Below are 27,169 nucleotides of genomic sequence, written 5' to 3' on the forward strand. Positions count from 1 at the left end.
ACGTAACATTGCAAAAATCAGGCATATCTTGCCTCAAAACGATGCAGAGAAACTAGTCCATGCATTTGTTACTTCAAGGCTGGATTATTGTAACTCCTTATTATCAGGGTGTACCAAGAAGTCAGTCAAGTCGCTTCAGCTGATTCAAAATGCTGCAGCTCGTGTACTAACCAGAGTTAGGAAAAGGGACCACATTACTCCTGTTCTGGCTGCCTTACACTGGCTCCCTATAGAACACAGGATAGAATTTAAAATTCTTCTTCTCGCCTACAAAGCCCTTAATGGGCAGGCGCCATCTTACCTTAAAGAACTCATTATACCCTATTGTCCTACTAGGGCATTGCGTTCCAAGAATGCAGGGTTGTTGGTTGTTCCTAGAGTCTCTAAAAGTACAATGGGAGCCAGAGCCTTTTCTTATCAAGCTCCACTTTTGTGGAATCAGCTTCCAGTTTGTGTTCGGACGGCAGACACCCTATCCGTTTTTAAGAGTGCGCTTAAGACTTTCCTTTTTGATAAAGCTTATAGTTAGGGCTGATTAGATTCAGCCCCTAGTTTTGCTGATATAGGCTTAGTTTGTCGGGGGACATCTTACTTCTTCCTTCTCTCTGTCTATACCTGTGTACTCTCATGTTCCGATTAACCCAGCTTCCCCAAATGTCTTTCTTTTTGGTGTCTATATACGCCGGGATCCGGAGTCATGGATGATCCTGCGGTCCTGTGTCATGGATTGCGAGTCCTGGATCTTGAGACGTGGCTGCGGTCCTGGATCATAAGTCCTGGATGGATATCCTCGTGGATTCATCTTCTTATTATACACACATGCATTTCAAAACATTTGGACTACCTATGTTGCAAATGTATTATCTTTTCAATTTACACACGGCATCTATTGCACGTCTGTCCGTCCTGGGAGAGGGATCCCTCCTCTGTTGCTCTCCCTGAGGTTTCTCCCATTTTTCCCTTTAAACTGTGGGGTTTTCTCTGGAAGTTTTTCCTTGTACGATGTGAGGGTCTAAGGACAGAGGGTGTCGTATTGTCATACTGATATTCTGTACAAACTGTGAAGTCCACTGAGACAAATGTAACATTTGTGATATTGGGCTATATAAATAAACATTGATTGATTGATTACAGAAACATCAATCCACAGATCTGGGGAGAAAACACCCAGGGTGTGTATGCTTTAGTGTGTGTGTGTGTGTGTGTGTGTGTGTGTGTGTGTGTGTGTGTGTGTGTGTGTGTGTGTGTGTGTGTGTGTGTGTGTGTGTGTGTGTGTGTGTGTGTGTGTGTGTGTGTGTGTGTGTGTGTGTGTGTGTGTGTGTGTGTGTGTGTGTGTGTGCATATAATGGTGCAGTCAGCGTTAGTGTCGTATAGGACCCAGAACCGTTTCCATCATGCTACCAAATACACTTGTGAGGGCAGTTGGGGGATGGGGGGGTTGGGGGGTGCACACTGACATACATACAGACCTAAGACAAACGTTTTCACATAATTTGTATTGTGACGGAGCGGGTCACATAGTGAATGACTCCGCCACTGACAGCCGACACACACACACACACACACACACACACACACACACACACACACACACACACACACACACACACACACACACACACACACCAAACATTTCCTGCTATGAACCATGACATTTATTATTTATTGTGCGTTTGTTAATTTTGTTAAATGATTATGAGGTGGTTAACCTGTTTATGTTTGAGTCTGATTTTTATGTAGAAACGTGGTGAGTCGATTGTGTCACCTGGGGCCCTGTTTGTCTCCTCCCCCCTCACCTGTGTCATGTTAGTCTGGGTATTTAAAGTGCTGGTTTCTTGTTGGGCAAAAAGGGTGTATGAGATCCTTGTGTTTTTTGGAGGACTGTGAAGCTCTGAAGAATGTTACAATATAGGCAACAGCTGGGATGTGTTCGGGAGGGAGTTGCAGAGAAGGCAACACCAGAACACGTTTACTCTGATGAGTGATGGACGGCCTGGTTTTTGATTTTGTTCTAAGTTGTGCTGGTTCGCAAAAAATGTTGTTGTTGTTGCTGCTGTAATTAAAGTTTTTGAAGCTCAAGCCAACCGACTAGGCCAGTGTTTTTCATACGGACAATTGAACCCCGTCACATATGGTGTCAGAAGTGGGATGGCTAGTCGGAGGAAGCTGGGGGGCGTTACGGAGCGGCGCACGGGACTACGGCGTCAGCAGCAGGAGGAGAGCACGGCTGCCGGGTCGGAGCGGGCATGGGAGGCGGAGGACGATGATGAGGACGGGTCCTGGGTGGGCCCAGCGGCTCCTGCGGCCTCGGGGTCGGCCAGTGAACCAGGGCGAGAGGAGTTCCTGTTGGCGGAGCTCCGGGACCTACAGACTTCTGTTCCGGTTGGTGGTCCGTTTCCTCAATCGGACTCCGATGGCGAGCCTGATCGGCCGGCGCCTGGGTGGAGGCACTGTGCGGTGCGGAGATTCCACAGTGCCAGTGTGGTGAGGACATGCAAACTGTTTGTTGCGGTTTGGGACGCAATTGCCAAAGCGTGGAGGTGGCTGTTTGGCTTTCTATGTTGCCGCACATCGTCAACCTTGGGGAGGGAGGGGATAATGTGACGGAGCGGGTCACAGAGTGACTGACTGACGCCACTGACAGCCGACACACACACACACACCAAACATTTCCTGCTATGAACCATGACATTTATTATTTATTGTGCGTTTGTTAATTTTGTTAAATGATTATGAGGTGGTTAACCTGTTTATGTTTGAGCCTGATTTTTGTGTAGAAACGTGGTGAGTCGATTGTGTCACCTGGGGCCCTGTTTGTCTCCTCCCCCCTCACCTGTGTCATGTTAGTCTGGGTATTTAAAGTGCTGGTTTCTTGTTGGGCAAAAAGGGTGTATGAGATCCTTGTGTTTTTTGGAGGACTGTGAAGCTCTGAAGAATGTCACAATATAGGCAACAGCTGGGACGTGTTCAGGAGAGAGTTGCAGAGAAGGCAACACCAGAACACTCCATGCCTTCATTTCCTCCCGCCTTGACTACTGCAACTCACTTCTTTACGGCATCAGCACTACATCACTCAACAGACTCCGGATTCAAAATGCAGCTGCACGTCTCCTCACGCATACCAAATCATGGCATCACATCACCCCAGTCCTCAAAGAGCTCCACTGGCTTCCTGTCTCCCATCGCATCAACTACAAAATTCTGGTCCTCACCTACAAAGCACTCCACCATTTGGCACCCCCTTATCTCACAAACCTTCTCACTCCTTATCAACCCCCACGGTCCCTCAGATCCACCGCAGCCGGACTCCTATCCATTCCCACATCCACACTGTGCAGCTTTGGGGACAGAGCCTTCTCAGTGGCAGCTCCTAGGCTCTGGAATTCCCTCCCCCAAGATCTCCGTGACTCTGAGTCCCTCACAGTCTTTCAGTCCCGCCTCAAAACACATCTTTTCAACTCTGCCTACCCATAAGCCCCCCTCCTCTCAATCAATTTCCTCTTGACTGCCTTTTTATTTATTTTACTATACTTACTTGTTTGCCTGTCCTTGTTTGTCTACCCTCCCTCATATTGTAAAGCGTCTTTGAGTCGTGAAAAGCCCTATATAAATCAAATGCATCATTATTATTATTATTAGAACACGTTTACTCTGATGAGTGATGGACGGCCTGGTTTTTGATTTTGTTCTAAGTTGTGCTGGTTCGCTATTTTTTTGTTGTTGTTGCAGCTGTAATTAAAGTTTTTGAAGCTCAAGGCAACCGACTAGGCCAGTGTTTTTCATACGGACAATTGAACCCCGTCACATGTATGTTTTACAAAAGAGGGGAAAGTATTACCCACCACAGTTTCATAAACACACAGAATGTATGGTTTACCTGAAAATGTTTAGGGACACACACACAAGCACAGACAGTTTCTACACAACAGCACAACCACAACACATAAAAGATGTGGAACTTGTGTAACCTCATTTCCCTCCCCACCATCCACACAGAGAAAAAGGGTTTGCATGTTACCTGATGCTGCTCATGCTGTCAGCCTCTGATCCCAGCTTGCATCGCTCCAGCTGTGTGGCGACAATCTGACGCTCAGCCTCAAGTTCCCTGGTCAGGCGTTCAAACTGAAGCTCCTGAAGAGATAGAGAAAGACATAGTGTGTGTTAGAAAGAGCAGAAAGCCAGGAAGCTCTGTATAGATTTACTAAAACTAAATTATAATTCCCAACTGATTGTCTATCAGTGGGAAAGGGTATGAGTATAAAGCTATTAAAACAATAGATATCCCTTTTCAATGTATGATAAGTAACCATTCAAGCAAGCTTGACAGTATATAAAAGTGAATAATAAGCTGCTTTGGGACTGCTGCCTACTTGTCGTTGGGAGAAGTGAAACATTGTCAGCGGTCACGGAAACAGCCTAGGGATGGAAGACAGCTTTGCCGTGACAGTTAAAACTGAAGTGTGATCATTAACACGAGTGTGATTGACAGGTAGGAAAAGGGGTGAGGCAGAGTGACTTGTTGAACGTGTTCTAAGATGCTCTTTAATCGTAACTGCTGTGTGCTGAGTGATGGTTGTCAACTTGAGTAGTTAAAGCACTCCTCCTGAAACTGGGTGACAAACCATTAATTTAGCTAATAATTAATAACAGTGGGATATTTGTGGAAATCCTTAATGGAATGGATTTTTCCCTTTTATTTGTTAATAAATTCTAACATTTTAAAAACACAATCTTTTAAAAGGCAGATCACACAGGTTTTAAGTGCATTTTTCTCTACAGGGTAAATGATAACAGAAGCCCTTTGTTGACAAAATGATGACATATTTACTGGCTGGTAATAGTTGACTAGGTGTGAGGAATAAGAATAATACAAACTAACTGTACGGTGTATATCACCACTCCTCCGTCGTGTACCTCAGCGTTGTTGACAATGGGGAAGAAATGTCTATTGCCATTACTGCCATAGTTTTGCAGAAATGTGAAGACCGATCACATGGTATTATAAACATATATCCGATAAGCACTCAACCTCATGAACATAAAAAAGGACTTCAGGGATTCCTCAAAGCAGATGCTTGTGCTGTTGTTTTTTACTGGCTTCTTCTTTCTGTCTACACGCAGCCTCAAGTGATTTGATTTGATGTGCGGCCACAGTCTGGCGGGTTGCATGTTCCTGTCAGATTTCACCCATGCCAACACTCTGCTGGGAGCTGCTTAAGGCTGCATGCATGGTAGATTACCCCTGAATGCATCTCTCTTAACCCGATCCTGTTTGTGTGTGTGCTGATGCATTAGCTATTTACTGACAGATCCATATCAGTCATTAAGCTATGAGCCAGACAGATTTTAAAGCAGCAATCACTGTGTGTAAGTGTGTGCATGCATGTGTGCGCGTGTTGCATTCAAGTTAATCACAGCCACATGGACGTAGATCAATAGTGCAGTGAACTCACCCCACTGAAGATATAGACAGAGTGCGTGTGTGTGCGAGGTTCAGAGAGTGTATGCTGGTTTGATTGGTTTTCTCAAAGCCATTTGAAGCTCTGAATGTGTTGATCCCTATTCGCTATCTCAAGTCTCCAACCTCAATCCCCTTTCCTCCCCAACACTACAGTGCACAATGCAATTCATCTCCCTCTCTCGCATTCACCCCTTTTTCACGCACGCCAACAGCAGCCACTTACTCATAAATATGCACACTTTTCCTCTTGTAACCACATTGTGTCCCTGCCGTCTCCCTTTTCCTCTCTCTTCCTCTCACATACAGTACACACTCATTCAAGCATTCACTTCAGTGCCAAAAAGAAAGCCCCCAACATATTCATATGTAGTACTAGCAGTGATAGTACATTGATCTCCCAGTAGGAAGTTCCTTTATCTGGGTATATGAAAATGCTTCAGCACACTGCTCATATGCTGTAAGTTCAGAAAAAGATTGTTAATAAGTATAATTTGTGCCAATGCACTACTAGACAGGAAAAACACATCTAATTTTTTCAATCTTCTCTCCATTCCTGCAACAAGATACACCTCGTACATGTGAATAACAAAGTAGCAGGTTAAGCCAGCCCTATCATTTGCAAAGCAAAGTGATGCTGGGAATTTGAGCAGGGTCTATTTAACCCCCTGGACCAGTAACTCACAGTTTTGTTTTACAGCGAGGCGCCTCGCTTCAAAGTCCTTCTCTGCTCCCCACAGCAGACTGCTTTGTCCCCTTGTTCAGCAAGGCTGCAATGGTTTTAAATCCTCAAGGTGTAAAAATGCAAATCCCCGCACCTAAGGCAGCATTATGCTAATTAATGATATATAATGTCTCAACAGTAAAGCATATTAAATGCCTTTTTAGATCACCTGGAAATGCTTGGATGAAAAACCAGAAAACAGTTTGGCCAGTTCTGACTTGGGGTAAAATGTGTTAAATTATGCATAACCTTGTCACACATTTTATTACATTTGAACCCTCTGCCTTAGGAACCGGTATGCTGTTGATATGTTACGATCAATGATGTCTTTGAGGATGAAATGCTACTGACAAAGATTCTCAAAAGCACCTTCATGAATAGCCAAGGGATAGTAGCAGTATGTTTGCCAGATGAGAGAGTTTAACTGACTGAAACCACTCAACAGCAATGAGGACATTTGAAACATCATGGACCTCATGCAGAATATGTCGGAACAGAAGATGCTTTGTTCAGTTATCTTTGCGTACTACTCTAAAACTTTGTTGTTTGAGCAGCATTCACTTCAGGCAAAAACAGCTTCAACACAGTGTCAGAAGAACAGTCAGCAACACTGCCATAACAACTACACTAGTCATCTTTAAAAAAAGATAGAAGGAACTTATCATTAAGTCTCAGACGTGTCAGCACACATCTGCCAGCTGAATCATTTGAATAAGTAAAAGCTTTCTCACTATGTCTGAAAATGAGGAAGCGCAGTAAAAGCCACCTGACAGATAGAACATCTACAGATGGATGAAAAGGAAATTAATATGTGCTGGTTTTGTGAAGAATTATTGTAAGTAAGCTTGGCATTTACTGCAACAGTTTCTGACATAATGTGAATGTAATTGGAATGAAAAATAAGTATAAAAAGGGAATTCAACTTTGTATGCCAAGATGAATTGGTGTTAATTATAAATATTAAAACACATATAGACATAAAGGTGTCTCATATAACTACCTGTGCCACAGCTGCTAAAACCTTAATGCTTGCATAACAGCTGTATGATTATACACTTAGAGAAGTACATTTAGACGAGCAGTCGTTTTCTTCTCCTGCTATACATTTAAAAACGACAACCAAGCTGTTTCTCTGCTGGAGGCCTTTTATCTTCTCTACTTCGCTTTGAAAAGTTACATGACTCGAATCAAGACCTCGCTAAAATGCTGACGCTGGATCGTGATATAAAGTTGACGAACTTTACATCGTCAAAATAATTTTGATCGTTAGCTTGTGTCTAATTGCTAAAAGAATTGTGTTTAGTGTAGTAGTGTATTTTACCTTGATATGTGCACAGACTACAGTTCTATAGATCCATGATGAGTTGGGAGTCGGCTGGTGCTCTTTGCGCTTCCTCAGTGGGTTTCTATCATAACGCACAGGGTGCACGATTCCACTAAGTCGTGTATGTGTTTTGTGTGTGTCACCGCCCCCTTCTCAGGAATGAACAGGAGACAAAAAGCAGCGCCCACAGAGGTCTCTATGGCAACTGTAGACCTAAGGCATTATGAACTGGGTCCTGACTCCACCCACACAGAGTCCCTGCCCTTTGCAGGTACACACACAGAGGTGTCTGGTGCGCATGTAGGTCTCTCTGATATAAAAGGCAAACTAAAGCATAGCTTCGTGAGCAATAGTTACTTAACTGAAACCCCAGCATTTATCTCATTAGGCAAGTTATGCTAATCAACAGCTGCATCGCCAGAAATAGATTTTTGCAGCTCTCTGCATCTTCTGCTTTAGTATCTCAACACACAGCTGTGTTTGAAAACTTAAACTGAAGAAACATTTCAAGAAATCAAATAAAATGGTTGATTTGGAAGCACTATCACTAAATTGCTGAATTGCATTTTCATAATGGCACCTTCTGCATGTGTGCGTGTAATCAAATGCTTGGCTAGAAGACAGGAACATGTTCTACACATTTCTAGAGACGTCAGTACCAGGTGGACAGCCGGGAAACAGCCTTAGGACTTCAAATCTTGATCAACAATATATAGTATTTTTTTATAATGTTCCAAAAGCAATAAAAAGACAATTAATATAGTGTGAGCTAACATATTAGGAGAGAATGCAGGATTGCATACCAATGGCCCATGCATCGGAGCTTTAAATGGGATTAATAGCAGCCATGGCTGTATAGCTCTTTCTTCTTAAAGCTCAATTCCCCCACTGTGTGCTGTCTGCGTGTGACTGTGAGTGTCTACAGATAAGGCTCAATCATTATAAAGTGGCCTATGGGCAGCTATTAACAGAGCTGTTTTTGGATGGGAGACACAAGGCTATCAAAAAGAGCTATGACCTTCTGGTTGAGAAGCAACTCTCTCTCTCTCTTTCATTCTTTCTCTCCCATTCCTCAATTTAGCGAAGACGAATGAAAACAACTGAGATGAGATGAGTGGGAAAGAAGAGTGTCGAATGGGAGCTGGTAAAAAGGTCACTCTTCTCCTCAGTCACTCCCACGCATATTAAAATTCCCCACAGAGTATCAACCAGCCTTTTTCCTGCTTTCTAAACTTACAGCTGTGGTTCATGTAGCATAGGTATGGTTCAGATTTGGCTGAGATTAATTTCTGCCCCATCCCTCCCCCTCTGCTTGTCTTGTCCGTCAGCCAAAAGTCAGCCATGAGCCAGGAGAGAAGCAGCAAAGGGAGGGAAAGAACTCGAGGAGAGAAGACAGGAGAGTGAGACGTCTCTGTTGATAAGTCACATGATATGATGGCCGAGGGAGGGACACCTGATCCACTCCCTCTGTGTGTGCAAGAAAGGGAGAACAAGATACAGAGAAAGAGACGACAGACAGATTACTAGAATGGCCTTATCATGTTAATGACTTTTTATTCCAAACAATGTTGGTATTGTAAGTCTGAGACTGAACACTATGTTAACTTTGAAAAGAGAACATAATAAATGACTTGAAATAAAGGCTTTGGCGTTGAAAATCAAAACGCTTGATCCATTTAGAGGTATTGAAATATATGATAAGTAAATCACTGTAAATGTTTTGCCTTTTAAAAATGTTATGTTGGCTTTGTGAACTCAAGCTTTGTGTTTTGATCAGTTCATTGTTAAGGGAGATCTAATTGGTTGGCTATAAACAGGTTTAAAACAGTTTTGCCGTATAATCTACTACTTTATTTGGAGATAAAACAAAGAACTGCAGACTGTTGTGTTGTTTATAATCGTGCAAAACTACAGCAAGTATGGTAGGTCATCAAAGTGCGCAGTCTAACGACTAACAGGCTGTTACTGGTGGTCAGATAGGGTTAATAGGAATGTATGGGGTAGGCTGTATGGTCAATGCGGGTCCTCATATCGAGAGGAGAACGTGAGTGTGTGTGTGTGTTTCATGCTTGCATGAGTGTGCCTGCATCGATGTGTGTTTCTGCCTGTGTGTGAAACTGTGTGTAGGTGTGTTTGCAGGTGTGTTTGCAGATGTGTTTGCAGGTGCCCTAGCCATCTGGCAAATGGTGATACTAGACAAAGACATATTACAAAGCCCAGTCTGGCTCTATTCTGCATTAACTCTGCTCATTAACACATTTATTTTTCAATAACACATGATTCATTATTGTTGTACACCAGGGATAGTCCTTCATATCGCATTATCGCAGTGATGACTGACCTTTTCTGTATCAGTCCACTTCTAACGAAATTTAATTTACATTAGTTGCAAAACCTAAGGGATTTTCTCTAATGTGATTACAGGTAAGCCAGTAATGCAATGCGCAGCACATCAGTACGGATATCAAGGCCTTTCCCTAAAAGGGACGGGGCTCATAATCAACACATTTACTAGTCAGGTCATACTTCTCTTTTGAAAAAGAAACAATGAGTCCATCTGTGCTATGGGCCTAACAAAAAAATACATATTACGAGTGTAGAGCAATCAACAATCTAAGGATGGATGAGTGTCCTTCTTTTATAATCGGTGCTCGTTTCAATTGGATTTGGTGTGGACAGTTTGAGCCAATTATCAGTAATACTGTTTGCATGACTCATTATACTGGCACTGGTCTCACTAAAGAGGCAGCTGACAGGGAATGTTGGCAAAACATTGCTTAAGCTTTCGCTAGCTGTAAGATACAGATAAAATGACCAAATGTTTAGGTTGATATATTTATGATACACCTGTTTAAAAGGGTTAAACCTAGTGTATTCGTTCTGAAAATAAGACATCTATTTAATTTATTTGAAGATATTAAAGTGTTGTAAATTGTTGATGTTTTAGACTCTCAAAGGAGAACTTGTGCTTTTTAAAAAAAACGTATAATCATCTTGCATGTTATGCTGCATTTGGATTATTTTTAGTTCTACTAAAACTTTTAGTGCGAGTCCTAGGAGTGATTCTGGGTTGTTTGATAAATATGAGGCCAGGATTAAAGTATCTCTGGTCCATGCAAACAGAAAGTTCAGGAAAACAGCTTCAAAGACAGACAAATCAAAAGAGCCACATCACTAAACAGCTGAAAATAAGCAATTAATGAGGCTGGGTCCAGGCTAATGGTTTGTCACTGCATGAAAAACACTGAAAATATAAGCCATATTTTTATGAATTAAACTTCCAAACCATGGGTACGGTACCAAAAACAAAACCAGTAGAAGAATCTGTATTGTTTTGGATTTGAATGCACCTTTAAAAAGCTGCACAGAATTTAGAAGTATGACTGCCAACAGCTGGATCATAACTGTTTTATATGCATTATAAATATTCAACACACAAACACAGCACAACTCTGACAGATCTCTCCCTCGTTAAATTATTTAAGGGCTCGCTAGGCAAAATGAAATCATCTCTCTGTTAGTCTCCAATTTCGCTCTCTCCCTTACTCTGTCAATCTTTCAGACTCTCCTTGTTTCTGTATGTCAGTCTCTTTTTCATTGTCTGTGTGCACGTGTGTGTGTGTGTGTGTGTGTGTGTGTGTGCGTGTAGTTTGGAGAGTTGTGTGCTGAAAAAAGGAAAACCTGAGCAGCCTAAAAACAAACTAAGTGGGATGTCAGGCTGACACACAACACACACACACACACACACACACACACACACACACACACACACACACACACACACACACACACACACACACACACACACACACACACACACACACACACACACACACACACACACACACACACACACACACACACACACACACACACACACACACACACACACACACACACACCAATTATTAGCCATATATTAGCATAGCTTTGGTCTGTCAAAGTAACGTGGGAATAGAACCAAATAAAAGGGAAAAATATACTGAAAAAGAAAAAAGCAAAGTTTGCAGAGGGAAGGATAGGCAGTGAATTTTCCTTTTATGTTTTTTGACACAAACTACAACATTTCTGATACACTGCTGGTATAGCTATTTTAAGCCATGTTTAAGTATCACTGCACCTTTTACTTTTTCATTACAGTATATCATTGTCTAATCTAGTCATGCTAAAGAATGGCAGCGCATACGATAATGTCATGCACACGTGCAAAATGTGTCCTCATTGCAGACCCTGCCTGAGTGTTTTTACATATTTTCTTAATCCTCCTACCTCACTGCACCTGTTGTTCTCTGGCCTTTTCAAAAGTCTGGACCTTGTCTCATGCTGCTTTAAAAACCCTTGTACAAATGGCCATTGTCAAGACTCTGCAGGAGCAGAACCGTACTTTTTAATTGGCAATTCAGAGAAAAAATGGCTTAGTAGATTTTGTTAAGCCTATGTTTTCAAGCCCTTGACTGCCTCTGTGTGTTCATTGGTGCATGTTTGATTTGGAGTGTGTGAACCTGTTGGTAAAGTGCTCCAGTGATTAACTCCTTCAGGATTAACTGTCTAGAGTCAGAGATTTCGTTTTTGCACGAGGAGCGCAAACTAATTCAACTCTCTCTCTCTGAATACTGGGTTGAACTGTATTTCCATTTTGAGGAATTGTTTAATTTAGTGCACAGTATATTATAAGGAAGGCAATACAACCCGCTGTTTCCATTGTAAATACTCTCCCCCTATTCCTCTCATTCCTTTGCTCTCTGTTAAATACCCATTTAAATAATACCCACCAAGGCAAGCAGACATCGACAAACACAATATTGTACTCCCCTGATAAAAGACTCTCCATACACACACACAAGCACAACAGTGCACAGCGATAGATCAAAGCATAACACATCATTTTGTTTCTGCAGAGCTGAAACTACAGTATGTAAAACTGAATACTGCCGTCTCAAGTTACAGGGAAGTTGCTTTCTATAACAAAAGCTTTTCTACTGTACAGCCTCCTTACTGTCGGGGTCAGGATGGATAGTATGGCATAACACATTCATTATAAAATAAATGCAGACATAGCCTTTCTTCAACCGCCTATTTAGAAATCCTACATAATCTCAACTCAATTGTATTCAGCTGTGATCCTGCATTGGTGTCAGTCGGTCAATTCGATTTTTTCAGCCATTAAGTTATTATGTCATATTGATTTAATTAGGTTTGCTGCCAAACCCAAGTATTTAAATAAGGTTCCTTGTTAAAAATCAGCCAGTACACAATTAGTCCACCTTGTTATGGCAAGTCATTTGTCATTTGTTTTCAGCAATCTTGACCTTGGTGGATTACCAGAAAATAAATGTCCAATTAGCCTAATTATCATGTAAGGATGTAAAGCAACAAGACATATCTATGGCAGAAGATAGTTAAAAGATCAATGTAAAGACAGCATGGAGATTAGGAAATCTAGATTTTTGCTCAAAAGATGTTAACTGTAATCCTAAAACTGCTTCAGAAAATGTATCAAAGTCTATCACCTCTAGATTTGTGTGTATCTGGCCCTGGTCTATACAACTTGACAATCCCCCATGTGAGGTGTGTGGTGTGTGTGTGTGTGTGTGTGTGTGTGTGTGTGTGTGTGTGTGTGTGTGTGTGTGTGTGTGTGTGTGTGTGTGTGTGTGTGTGTGTGTGTGTGTGTGTGTGTGTGTGTGTGTGTGTGTGTGTTATTTGGCTCCATGAGAGCAGCATAGAAGACAGTACGATTGTGTTCACACTCAGTGAGTATGGGTTTGGCCACAGACAAAATGTCAATTGGAAAATGTCACTGCCTAAATGCCATTGCAGCTCTATGTGCACGTGCGTATGTGTGTTTGTGTATGTTTGTCTCTGTCTGTGTGTGTGTGTGTGTGTGTGTGTGTGTGTGTGTGCGTGCGTGCGTGCGTGCGTGCGTGCGTGCGTGCGTGCGTGCGTGCGTGCGTGCGTGCGTGCGTGCGTGTGTGTGGTGTCTACAAACTTGCTCAGTTGGCAGCATTACTTTTTCTGGCAATGTAGAGATGCACCAACGGTTAAGTGTTTTCAAAATTCACTGATGAATCTGCAGTGCTGTGTATATTGGCAGCCAGACGCAGCATCTGGCTTCAATTGACATCTTGTTGAGCTCGTGTACACCATATTTTGGCATGCATTTTAAATACATACCCAGAAAGAGTTGGTAATTTGTCGTCTATTTTTTCTGCAAGGCTTATTATTTAAGAATTGTGTTGTAAGTAAGAGAAAATAGCCGATGCTAGTTACTGTCAGTATTTTTAACAAAACAAAGTGAAATTGTACAAGATGTCAGTGGAATATATTTCATTTGCTATTCCTTTTTTTTACTCAGCTGGTATGGTGGAGGCCTAAAGATTAGAGAAATAGCTTGTGACCAAAACACTGACATTTAGAGTTTCTCAGACCAGCTGGGAATTCTGGGCGACTAAAGTGAATGTGTAAACACTGAGTCTTCTCTTCACATTTACTGGCAGTGTGCCTTTGAGCAGAGCACTCTTTTTTTGGCTCCAGTGGAACAGCTCAGAGATATCAAGTATAGCAGGAGACTGTGGCTAAACTGGGCAGCTGCCAGGTGAGACTGTGAGCAAGTGCATGAATATGAAGTACAGCGATGCTGAAAAAGAGCAAGCATGCTCAGCAAAACCTTCCCATGAACAAAATGATGTCTTCTCTGCATTCCTTGTCAGCTCTTTCTCCCCCTGTCCCCCATCTCCACCACATAATGTGACAGGGGACTCCAGAGAGGCCCCAAAGGTCATCCATTCCCTAGCAATCACAAACACTTGTTTTGATAGATTAGCCTGAGCAAGCACGCTCAAATCCTCGCACAGGTCCAGGCCAACATATGCACACACATGCATGCTTGCTTCAACAATACACACTAACATAAGCATGCACCCAAAAACACAAGGTTTTGAAGTAGAGACAACAATCAGCTGACTGTAGAAAAGCAACACAGTGTTTAAGACAAGATAAGTAAATACCTGCTGAAAAACTAAGTAGCACGCATAAGTGAAGCTACTGCCAAAAAGCTTGAAGGCTTATACATTGACTTTTCTATTGTGTAAAAAACATTGGTTGGCCTTCTGCTATTTACTGGATTTAAAAAGATTAAGAGAAACAAGTAATGGAAAACTTGATTCAATGGCAAGCCTTTTATTAGCATAAAGACAACACATGATGTTCCACATTGATTACTTTTCCCTTGACCTCTTAAGGAAGTGGAAATGAAGAGAAAAAACACACACATCAACATCCAGAGAACGAGTTCCTCCCCCACTGAAGTGTTGTTGTTGATTAGAGGCTGCAAGATCATGTTTTTCTATGTGTGAGTAATCCCATTTGTGAGCTAGCATGTGTCTGCATGCGTTTCTCAGTCTGGATTATTTTCTGTGGGTCTGCAGTGGAAAGCAAGTATGTTTTTCTTCTGCAGTGTAGCCTGCACATGTGAGTGTGGGTTTGTATGGACATGAGCGTGTGTACAGGTACATGTCAGAATCGGAGTATGTGTAACTGAGTATATGACAGATACAGTATGTTAGTCCCTAAACCTAATCCAGATCCAATCCAATCATGACGATGATAATATCGCAGACAGGCCCTTCGGTAGTGTTTTCTACGATGTGCTAAGAGCTTAACAAGCTTCTCTGCCAGCTAAATGTCTTTGTTGAGTCCATTCACAACAGTAGAATAAGCATCCACAATTACTACAAATCTAAAGTGTGAAACCCATTGAATGTAAAGTGAATTGACAGACACAATGAAACAAACAGCGCAATAATAGAACAGACTTTGGGTACTAATTTGTGCATGTGTGTGTGTGACAGAGAAAAACAGTAGGAGGTCACTAAACTGGCCTCTATTTGTAAATCATAAAACTTCTTATAGCATCACTTATTCTTCCTCCCTCTCCACTCCATGTGTAGATAAGTGCCAGTGCTCTTAATAGTCAAATGTCAAGTGCTCATTCTGGTTCGAGGTAGCTACCATGAGGAGCTGCCCCTTGTGTTGTCAAAAATGTCACTTGAATCAGTTTTAATCCTTCTGAGGCTCCTTTTGACCGGTACTCACATTTCCAAGACAACATCAACATCGGCAGGGGGGAGCCATTTAACACCATGTTGGATTTGTTCATTTTCTTTGATCTATGTTTTAACCTGAACATTTAACATTAGACCAGGGCCTAAATGTAACTGCATTAAAAGCTATTGTAAAATATGTGTTTTACATACTGGGGGAGTTTATCAATCAGCAATTTCATTTTGAATGCATGCTCTGTATTTATTCCTGATAATAAGACAACTGTATAAACCATTGTTAAGGTTCTGCAAGTAGTTGAATTCCAACCGTTGTCATTCTTGTTCAAATTATGCCTATTTCTCTAAATCAGGGGTGGGGAACCTTTTTCCTCTAAAGGGCCACTTCAATTTTTTAAACATCCTCTGAGGGCCTTACAAATGATTGACCTCTGCTTAAAAATACTAAAATCACTGCCCATTAATTTCACATTTCTTTCATGCTGTGCAAAGAAAAAGCAACCTCTTAATCCAGATATCTCACCATGACTCGCGCGTGCATGCACGTACACGGTTGTGGCATGACCACCAAAACAGAAAGATATGGACACAAGATTTGTGCAAATGTGCATCTGCAAACTTCTTCATTTATGTTCATAAAGAGCTGCGTAGTGTATATTCTCAGTACCTGTGGTTTACTCATACAGTAAACATCACTAAATATCTACATAACTCTTTAGAATAGGCTGCCCATACATATATGACAATTGTATTCATGCATCGCTATCTTATTATTACTTGCAAAAGTTTTCAACCACTTCCTGCTTTCTGTAGACTTTGCAGTCTAAACCAATCTGTGTCAAATTCGCTGTCCATGGTGCTGATTTAGAAACTGCAACAAATTGACCAGTATAGAGAGCAGTGCATTTAGTAACACATGCACAAACAAAGCTTTTCAAATATGATTTTAGATAAGTGACTTTTGGGTTATTCTTTTAAAATGTACTTCATAATGAGCTCGATAAGAAATGACAGATTGGGACCACTCCCTGCTAGACCTTGCTATACTGCATGTGTTAGTGTTAACACTTCTTTAACACACCTTGTGTTAAAAGTGTCAAATAATGTGTTCTCCCTAGGATACATACTTGACGTGTGCTCACATGTTTTAACAAATACACAGTGTTGGAAAAGTGTGCTCTGCTTTCACCTCAACTACTGCATAACTTTTCCTAACTATGAATGTTTAGAGGTGCACAGTTATTCCTGTTTTTAGGATGAATTTTTCCAAATATTTGTCCTCTATTTTGGTCCTTTTCTCATTTAAAACAGCTACATACTGTTTAAATGAACACAAACTGGTGCAGAACCACAAAGGAAGCCTTTTGTCCTATGCGCTAATCCAAAGGATAAACACATATACAAAACCTAGTGGTCAAATTAATGCAAAAGATCTCTCACACACACACACACACACACACACACACACACACACACACACACACACACACACACACACACACACACACACACACACACACACACACACACACACACACACACACACACACACACACACACACACACACACACACACACACACACACACACACACACACACACACACACACACATCACAGCTCACTATATAGTACATGTGTTGCTTAGATCTCTGGCCTTGAGTGGATCAGCTCATTTGTAGATTGTGTGCACAAACAGAGATGTAATCTCTGAAGGCAAACACATAGCTGGTGACTACAACGCTAATTGGCAGCAGAGAGGCTGTCACTGAGTTGAAGACGAACACGGTAGCCATGTCATCTCATTATAAAGAAAAGGGAGGAGCAGGGTGAGGCAAGAAGAGAGAGAAGGAAAGAGAGGGGAGAGTTAAGCTCAAATTAAAGCTGGGAAAATCTGCTTTCAAATTACAAAAAGGAACACAAATTGGTAAATACATAATAATAATAATAATAATACATTACATTTATATAGCGCTTTTCCTGGTGCTCAAAGCGCTTACATGCACATATATGCATAGAAGTCCTCCATATAAATATATAATTAGTCTGTCAATGAATGAGTTAATTTGCATTTGTTTGAGTCAAAGTATCAAAGCTAGAGCAGCCAATATTGACATTTGTTGATTTCTTTATACTGCCTTCTACAATATAGGGGGTGTGTGATTCACAGGCAAAACAAAGAGGAGGGCTTTTGTTTTGGGATTCTGAACATAACATGATGAGGTTGGTGAACACCAGGTTTCCACTGGATGCAGAGATTCATATCAAATCAACTTTATATCTTAGACAGTCAATGTGGAAAAGTCAGAATCTGATATCTCTCACAGGGTTTTGTGAGTTGTAGCAGAGAGTCAACTAAGGTTGCAAATGAGGCAGTTAGTCCTATACTGTCAGTTATCCAAGGTAATGACATTTTTAAATGTATTCACCCTGTGACAGCCGCATCAAATTGAAAATCATGCAGTCGGTTGTCTCGTTGATTTTCATATTCACAGATACGAACATTTTATTGGATGGGAGCATTCATGCAATTAAAGATAGCAAGATTTCAACTTGTAGCATGATATAAAGTATTAATGCATTAACGGTAATTTCCACCTATTTGACACATCTTCTTACACTCATGTTTTTCTTAACAATAAGTGACCACACACAGAATTGTGTTCTACACTTCCTTTGACATACTTGATATCATTAGTCATGCAGAAAGCCAGTCATCATGACATAATAACCATTTCCTTTTTTACCGTCATGAGTGCCCAACATGCTCTTTTCTCACTCATCATTCCTTGATGTTCACATGAATGAAAGAGTACTTATTGATAGATGTATACTGTATTGTATGTGTATTGTTAATTGGGAATGGGAATAATTCTTCCGTACTCCTAAGATATTTAACCTTATTGCCTGTTGACGTTAATAACCAACCCTGATTCTGTTATCTCCTTTAAAGAATGTGCTGCTGCACTTATTCTCAGTTTTATGACCGGTCAACTCAAGAGTCAGGCAAGTGATTCAGTGTCTCCAGATGTTGGGGATATCTCCAGTGTTCCCAGGTGTTTACGCACCTTCCCCTAATATGTGGATTAACTCTCTGTAAACTAGTTAAAAGGTCTATTGAGAGAGAGGCTGGGCAGAATTGATGTGGCAACCCACCGGTGCAGTCAGAACCTCTGGCTGCTGTGACTTGTGATATGAATTCTCCGGCCGATACTTGTAATAAACATCAGTGTTTGACATCAAAGCTCCAACTCTCCTCGTGTCTCTCTGAGTCCTGACTCTCCATTGCTGCAGAAGTTTACCTTACATTAATGAGTCAGGACCATGGTTTCACACTGTCAAGTCTCCTGAGGACAATTACTTGTATACGACATGAAAAGTAATTAAATGTAAGAAATTACATGCAGAGCACAACCGCAAACAAATTAAACTGCCTGTTTATCCTGGCCAAGGTCAGGGTCCTTGAACACAACACGAGCCTAACGTGTCATCACATGGTACATGTCTCGTCTGACAGGGGTGTAGTGCTGACGGAGAGCACCAGAACGCGGCTCCGGCACTTCCAAGCAGTACCATAAGGAGCCGTACACATGCAGCAGTTTTTGCGTGGCTGTGTCTTTAGTTGAAAGCCCAGAGGCGATCTGCTCATCTGTCATACTGATCATACAGTCAATAACTTTGTTGTTATTAGCATCTGGTTAGCTAGCTATGCTAACGAATATAAGAAGCTTTTTCTACAACCAGTGAGGTAAAGGCACATCTTTATATGATCATTATAGTTATAAAAAAAGAGAATAAAGTAAACAGGTATAAAATACTATATAGTAAAAAAAAGTTGTTATTAATAAACAAGAATACAGTTTGAAAGGAGTGATTTGTAAAATATCCATAAAGCAAAAGTAAACATGCTTACAGTTCTGTTTCATATGGATGTTGAGAGATGTATCCATAGATTGTTGCTCTCAAAGTGCACCAGATTGATGCTTTTAACTTCAACATTAGCATGCCCCCCAGACCCCCCCTAGAGGAGGTTAGGTTCCCCCCCCCTCACTTAAATCATGTCCACATGGAGAGGAAACTAAATACATTTGCACACATCTTGTGTCCATATCTTTCTGTTTTGGTGGTCATGCCACACCGTGCACGTGAATGCATGCACGAGTCATGGTAAGATATCTGGATTAAGAGGTTGCTTTTTCTTTGCACAGCATGAAAGAAAGGTCAAATAAATGGGCTGTGTACGGCCCCTCGGAGGATGTTGAAAAAATTGAAATGGCCCTTGAGAGGAAAAAGGTTCCCCACCCTGGCTCTAGTGTGTCTTTGCCCCTCTCTAACGCATCTGTGTGTGCATGTGTGCAATGCCTGGGAAGAGCGAGAGGAGGTTGTTAACTGTCACATTTTCTTTCCCCTTGGCAATGCATCGTTAGGTAGAAACATTGCTCCCGGCCCCCCTCTGAGCGAGATAAAGGCTAGCGGGGAGTGACGTGAGGAGGGAAGGAGGGAGACGGGGAGAGCATGATAAACAAAGAAGGGAGTAGAGGGGAGGAAAAGCGGTAGTGGGCGACAGCAGGGGGTGAATGTACATAGATGAGATGTGAGAAAGCAAGCGACAACCGAGAGATAGAAGAAAGAGAGAAGGAGGAAGTGAAGAAAGGCAACAGAAGTGAAGAAAAGGAAAAATGATTGATTCATGTGATTCATTTCTGATTTAAACTTTTATCTTTTAATCATGTGACTTTTTCTGCTTTGTGAAAAGAAAACACTTCTCAGTTCACAGTTGAATAAACAGACAAATGCAATTGTTCTGAAGTGTCTGTGTGAAATTATGAGCATATTGCTCTGATGGGCATATTTTCATGTCTCACAAATAATCCTTGTTCTTAACTTGACCATCCACTTTTCAGATTATACAAAAGACTTTGGAAATCTTTCATCAGTGCTTTGTTCCATAACATCAACATACTCTACACCTCTTTATACCGTACGCATAATGGATTCTTTGAGTGTGTATTTCTATGTAAAGCATACTGTATGTGACATGCTCCACCAAAGACACATGAGTTGTATACACTGTTGGAAAGAGAAGATTCCTAGCTTTCTAATGATGTCAGGATTGTTTTTGTACTCCAAATATTAAGCAAGATATGTCACATTATATAATGACTGTCACCGAGTCATCATTTTGAGAGAAAGGCCTTTGAAATCCATCGATCTGATTGATTATTAGCAAATTATCAAAATACTACGGAGGGAAGATATTTACGTTTGGATTACTGGTCTGGGGGAAGCTCGCGAGTGTGTGTGTGTGTGTGTGTGTGTGTGTGTGTGTGTGTGTGTGTGTGTGTGTGTGTGTGTGTGTGTGTGTGTGTGTGTGTGTGTGTGTGTGTGTGTGTGTGTGTGTGAGTGAGTGAGTGAGTGAGTGAGTGAGTGAGTGAGTGAGTGAGTGAGTGAGTGAGTGAGTGAGTGAGTGAGTGAGTGAGTGAGTGAGTGAGTGAGTGAGTGAGTGAGTGAGTGAGTGAGTGAGTGAGTGAGTGAGAGTGAGTGTGAGTGAGTGAGTGAGTGAGTGAGTGAGTGAGTGAGTGAGTGTGAGTGAGTGTGAGTGAGTGAGTGAGTGTGTGTGTGTGTGTATACGTGTATTTGTGTAATTTTGCATTTCTGTGTATTGTTTGTTTCCCGGGAAAAACACTCACGAGAAACACCGGCTGTTGTTACGCCTGCTGTGACGTGAAGTTACTCCGTTCTCCGCTTATGCCGTCACAAGCTTCAAAGTTGTATTTATCATCTGAATTTGTCGAAACAAGTTTAATATTCTGAAAGCCAAGACTTTGTTTTATTGAAATCAGATGAAAACAAACTGTAACGGACCCTGCCGTGTTATCTATGATTACTATACGCCTTACATTAATAATGTCAGCCGGAGGGAGGGGGGGCGGCGCTGCGAAACAGCAGAGTGGCGAGGGAGAGCTGTCATCTTCCCTTTACAAGGTTCAAAAAGGTATTTATCGTGTGATTTTGGAAATAAATGTTTCATATTCTGAAAGCCAAGACTTTGTTTATTTAAAATCAAACAAAACACCCGCACCCCACAAAACAATTTTCGACGCAAATCCATGTTTATTTTGAAATGAGCCGTTGCGACTTCCGACTGATTTCGATAGAGCGGGTCACAATATTATGTGTATGTGACATGTGTATGTACAAAGTATCCTTTTGTAATGATGTCACCTACTGAGAGAGTTTCGTATTAAGGAGGTTACCCACAGTGCAATGCTTTGTCTGTAATCATGGGGGGGAGTTTGATGACTCTTTGATGCACCACATTACATTGTCTTAATCTGGGAAGAAGTAAGGGGATAGATAAAAAGGAGAAAGAAGGATGAGTTAAAGGGAGATGAGGGAAAATAAGGGACTAAGAAGAGAGACATAGAAGGAGGGAGAGAGGGAGACAGGGGTGAAGGACGGACTATAAAGAGTGTATGCTTTAGATGTTTGTCCCTTAGATTTGTCATCTGACACCATCCCTCACACTCAGCACTTTCAGCGGAGAGGGACTGCTGAGTGATACCCCTCGAGAGGAGGGGGATGCATAAACACACCCACCCACAAATAGACTCACACTGGCACAAATGCACAGGTAGCATCTTCTCAATGCCAAACAAAAGTTGAGCCGTTATATATGGAATTGCTGCTGTCTCACTGTAAGAAACCCAATTTCAAATTCCTTCAGTAGCAACACATTTAAAGGACATTCAGAACAAGCTAACCTCTATTTGCTGAATAAACATATAGTAATGTTATCCTGAGCAGTGAGCGAAGTCACACTCTCTCTGTGTGTGTTGTAATCTATGCTTTTTGCTTATTTGTTTTGGAAGCTGCAGGACACGCGTATGTGCATGTCAGTCCCCCTTTATGTCCCACTAGCTGGCTAATGACCTCCACTCTGTACTGCTGTTACTGCAGAAGCTTAGCGCTCACCCCCCTCAGGTAAACACTGTTAGCTACGACGTTGAAGTTGTTTTCACTGTTTGCTATGTTAGCACGGTTAGCTGCATCTCAATGTTGAGAACCGTGTGCAGGCAATCCCCGCCCAAAATCTGAATCATAGATATGATTCAAATCACAAAAACAGAGGTTAAGTTCCGAAGTGGATCCTAGGTCTTTTTACTTTTGTCACCAGCTGGGACAGCAATGCTGGTGTTGTTAAAGCTTGGGAGTCTTTGTTTGTAATGATGGCAAAATGTGCTCTAAGTGACATTAACTAGTGCATAGAGACTTATCTTGTAGAAAGAAAAATCATTGAGGATGCAGCAGCCATCATCTCCTCACTTCTCCTCAGCTAAAACATTAAATCACTTTTGAAATGGGACTAAAATACACGTGCTAAAATACATTTTTGGGTACAAACAGTTGGGGAGGAATACAGACACACACTGCTTGGAAAGGGAATTTCTCAGCATAGCAAACCGAATTATAAAAAAATAAGTTATTACCGGTAGTTACTTATTGAGGACAAAGTGATATGTTTCCTTTATGCTCTGTATCCGAACAAACTAATCTCTTCACTTTGTTTTATGACTTCTCAAATGGCCTGTGACTGGCTGTCAGTGATTAGGGCGTTATTGATCAGTGCTGTCAAAAACCTTCAGCTAAATTACCGTTTGAACAATTATTCTACCGCCAACCTCTTGTGAGAAAGGTGAGCCGCAAAACCACTCCATGTTCTCTGGTCCTTTAAGTAGTAATGTTTGCTATCTAGTTTGTTCAAACATGAGAGGAGAGGAAATACAACTTCATAAATCCTCTATATTAAAACGTGAAGGAGTGGGTATAGACGGGCGCGAGATAATCCTGCTGTGAATTGGGACAGGAGTAGGCTTTGGAAGTAATAAATAATGTTTGCAGTTGAGTTAAGACAGTCCACTGTATACACAGGAGACTAAGAGTATACAGTTCTTTATTGTATACTTGTATATTCATGTATGCATAGGTAGACAAAGACAGAAATACTTGGGAAGACTTCAGTACAGTATGGAAATAGGGCACACTGCTGTATAAACAGACACAGGTCAACTTTAGTTACTGTATATTTAAACAGATTCCCACCCTTACACTAAAAACTGAAAGCAAAAGGCTTTCTCAGTTTATGTTGCTACACTTTGCTCCCTTTTTCTTATTTTTTAAATATAATATCTTAAAGCTCTATAACTGTAACATTCATGAGCCAATAAATGACCTTCAAGGATACTGCATCTCCATGAGGGGAAACAAATAAAGAAAATAGAAGGCAATGCAATAAATCGGCTTATTCTGAGTAGATGGTTGAGCCTGGTGCTCTGTGCCGGGTTATTGCTTTGCAAACCCATGCAGCTGAAATATGGAAGAGATGGAGATAGTTGGAGTGAGGTCGTTGATAGGTTTATTGAAATGTCACTGAGTTGTGGGTGTGTACACACTCTAGGCTGGAGAAGGCTGTAAGATGACTCAGCTTAATTGTGTACGTTTGTAGGTAAGAATGTTCTATGTGTACGTCAGTTAAACAGAATTTGCACATGATTCACGCTGATTCTTCTAAAGAACAGCATAATGAAAGATGACAGGAATGCACCAAATATAAAAGCACAATGTGGACCAAGGCAACTGAATATGTGCAGGCTGGCTCCGAGGTCTACCACTGTGATACTCATTTAAAATATCACATGATTAAAATATGATTGTTTATTCTGCCCTTGGGGAAAACATTTCCATTTCTTTCTACTTATGCTTAGATTCAGTCCGCTGCAGCCTGGAAACACTTCTCTCTGGACATCATCAACTTTATATCGCATATCAGCGGCAAAGCAAGGAAACACTGAACAGTTTTTTTGAATGCACGATGCCACAAGGGCTCGTGCCTACTGTAGATAGACCTTGGATCTGTACTGTTTCCGATCCTGTGTCCTTATGATCAGTTTGTTTGCATTTAGGCTAAAGCAAGATGAATATATTATTAAAAGGTATAATTAAGCAATAGCTCACGACAGGCTGTGGTATATGCTCATTACATCACAGCTAAGGGGCGTGGTTCGGCCTGACGCGAAGCGGAGGCAGTTTGCTTTTCAGCCCAACTGTATACTGTTTTTCTCAGACGCGGAGGGATACTGACTTGTTGTGAAAAGTAACTTACCATTCTACCCGTGGTATACGCTCAGTATATCACGGCTAAGAACCAATCAGATTGCTTGATTTGACTTGTCCGTTTTATAAGAATACATTATACATGAGCAATGAAGAGTTGATATGGTCCCATTTAAAGGCATAGTAGGAGGCAGATGATACATATGTTAACATAATACAGATGAGGGAGCAGATGTCCCTTTTCTAAATGAATTCACATTTCAGGAGATTACTGCTTCTGCTTATTGTCTACAAGTTATTTTAGAATAAAATAATATCTCTGCTACAGCTATAGTAGTAACTTCCCATAAAAATGTGTTTCCATTATTATTGTCTCTTCCCTGCTGTGTGCTTTGTTTTCTACAGTGATTAAAAAGATGCAGTTGCTTTGTCTTGTTTGGGTACATTTAGATGCACACTAATGGCACTGCTGTAAATGTGAAAAAAGCAATAGCCTATTTAAACTGGGACACTAAATTACCTGACAGCTCCATATAACGATCCCTCTGCTGTAACCACTCAATCCAACTCAATATAAAAATGTTTTCCTTGGGGGCCTCAAAATGTACGATACACTACAAAATATCTTTCTATGCTGGCATCTATACCTCTGTTGGCTGTGAAGAAAAGAAGAGCTCTCAGAATATTGCACATGTCTAGAGTAAAATCTGCCATGGGGTCAAGGGAGATTGAGCCACAGTTCCCATATGATAGCCTGTTGAAGAGCAAAATGTGATTAGGAGTTGCCTGATACGATTACCCCCAGCCCCACCCCCTCTCTTTTCCCACTATAATCCTGATGTCATGTTAGGTGGTGTTAGGTGCAAAGAGGAGCCTTTTAGGGCCTCTGTTATCTGATTCAGAGCTTGATGGGAAGCACTTTAGCATTTGCTCCATAATGGGAGAAGACAGGAGAGAAGACAATAGGGGATGGATGTGAGAGTGGCATGTGAGAGTGGCGTGTCTGTCTGTCTGTCTGTCTGTCTGTCTGTCTGTCTGTCTGTCTGTCTGTCTGTCTGTCTGTCTGTCTGTCTGTCTGTCTGTGTGTGTGTTTGCACTAGTGCTGGGGGGAAACGATTATTTTGAAAACGATTAATCGGGCGATTATTTCATCAATTAGTCGACTAATCTAACGATTATTTTTCTGTTGTTCGATTTATAAAAAACATAATGTATCTCAAATAAATACCAAAAAACATTACTTCATTCATGACAACTGCGCACCAGCTTACGTGCAGCCTTGGCCTGGACATTGCTTGGCTCCGTTAGTTGACATACATTGATACTATAAACTGACTAACGTTAGTCTAATCTTATGTTTGACTCGAAAAGGACCACAACATGAGTTAGCTCCCTGTGCAGTTTGTTCGTTCCGGGTTAGTAGCGGCTAGATAGCGGTGTTCTGCAGACATAAACTAGCTACCATTCCATTCAACATTAAATGCTGACAAACGTTAACTAACACACAGCTGGCGCCCTAGCTAGGTAGCTAACATTAACTACTAACCAACCAAGCACGAACAAACCGCACGGAGAGCTATAAGATAGTTAGCACTACCGAAGTGCACAGAACTCAAGCTGCACAACACACTAGGGCTGTTCCTATTTATGAATATGCTTTTATTTTTGAAGGAGAGGTAGCGCTGTTGACAGGAAGTTATTGTTGCTATGGAAACAACGTGACGGAGATTAACGGAGAAAAGTAATATCTACATATAAAGACGGAGAAAGTAAACAATAAAGTTTATGGTTAAGTGTTAGCACCCCCAGAACAAGCTCTTACGTTGATATTGGAGATTTCAATAAATTCAATTTGAAAGACCTAGGGCGAGATGTTTTTGTTTGGGGGCTTTTTGCAGGGCTTCGTGCGCAATCCTGTGAGGAGGAGGTGGTAGCCGTTTCAGTCTCCATAGTGTTTAAAGTGCGATTGCGAACTGCTTGTTTTTGTTTTGGGTGACCCGTGTGTGTGTGTGTGTGTGTGTGTGTGTGTGTGTGTGTGTGTGTGTGTGTGTGTGTGTGTGTGTGTGTGTGTGTGTGTGTGTGTGTGTGTGTGTGTGTGTGTGTGTGTGTGTGTGTGTGTGTGTGTGTGTGTGTGTGTGTGTGTGTGTGTGTGTGTGTGTGTGTGTGTGTGTGTGTCGATGCGTCGACGAGGAAATATGTCGTCGACGATATTTTGAAGTCGACGCGTCGGCTACAGCACTAGTTTGCACACAATACAATGGAGCAATTGGCCAGAAATTCACACTCCTTGATGTTGATATTGTGTTTTCTTCTGTAAGCCTTTGAGATCCTGTTTGCCTGTATTTCATGTTGCCCAAATGACCTAATTCCCCTACTTGTTTCTTCATTTTCCTTACGTTATTCATCCATTCACTGATTCAACCATCCTCCCAGAATCCATCTGTATTGCCATGTCACGCATGAGCGCACGCATGAGTCAGCTCACATGTCAGA

The 27,169-nt window shown here is 41.4% G+C and overlaps 1 protein-coding gene across 3 annotated transcripts in view; it reads right to left on the bottom strand.

Annotated features, from left to right (window-relative positions):
• Positions 1–27,169, bottom strand: part of ctnnd2a (catenin (cadherin-associated protein), delta 2a) — a 224,573-nt gene that overhangs the window by 151,023 nt on the left and 46,381 nt on the right. For all 3 annotated transcript variants that reach the window (XM_079661477.1, XM_079661478.1, XM_079661476.1), the window contains exon 3: positions 4,019–4,131. In XM_079661477.1, coding sequence (XP_079517603.1) covers positions 4,019–4,131 — 113 coding nt within the window. The remainder of the gene's footprint in view (positions 1–4,018; positions 4,132–27,169) is intronic.

Source organism: Notothenia rossii, assembly GCF_949606895.1.
Source record: "Notothenia rossii genome assembly, chromosome: 12".
Classification (NCBI taxonomy): domain Eukaryota; kingdom Metazoa; phylum Chordata; class Actinopteri; order Perciformes; family Nototheniidae; genus Notothenia; species Notothenia rossii.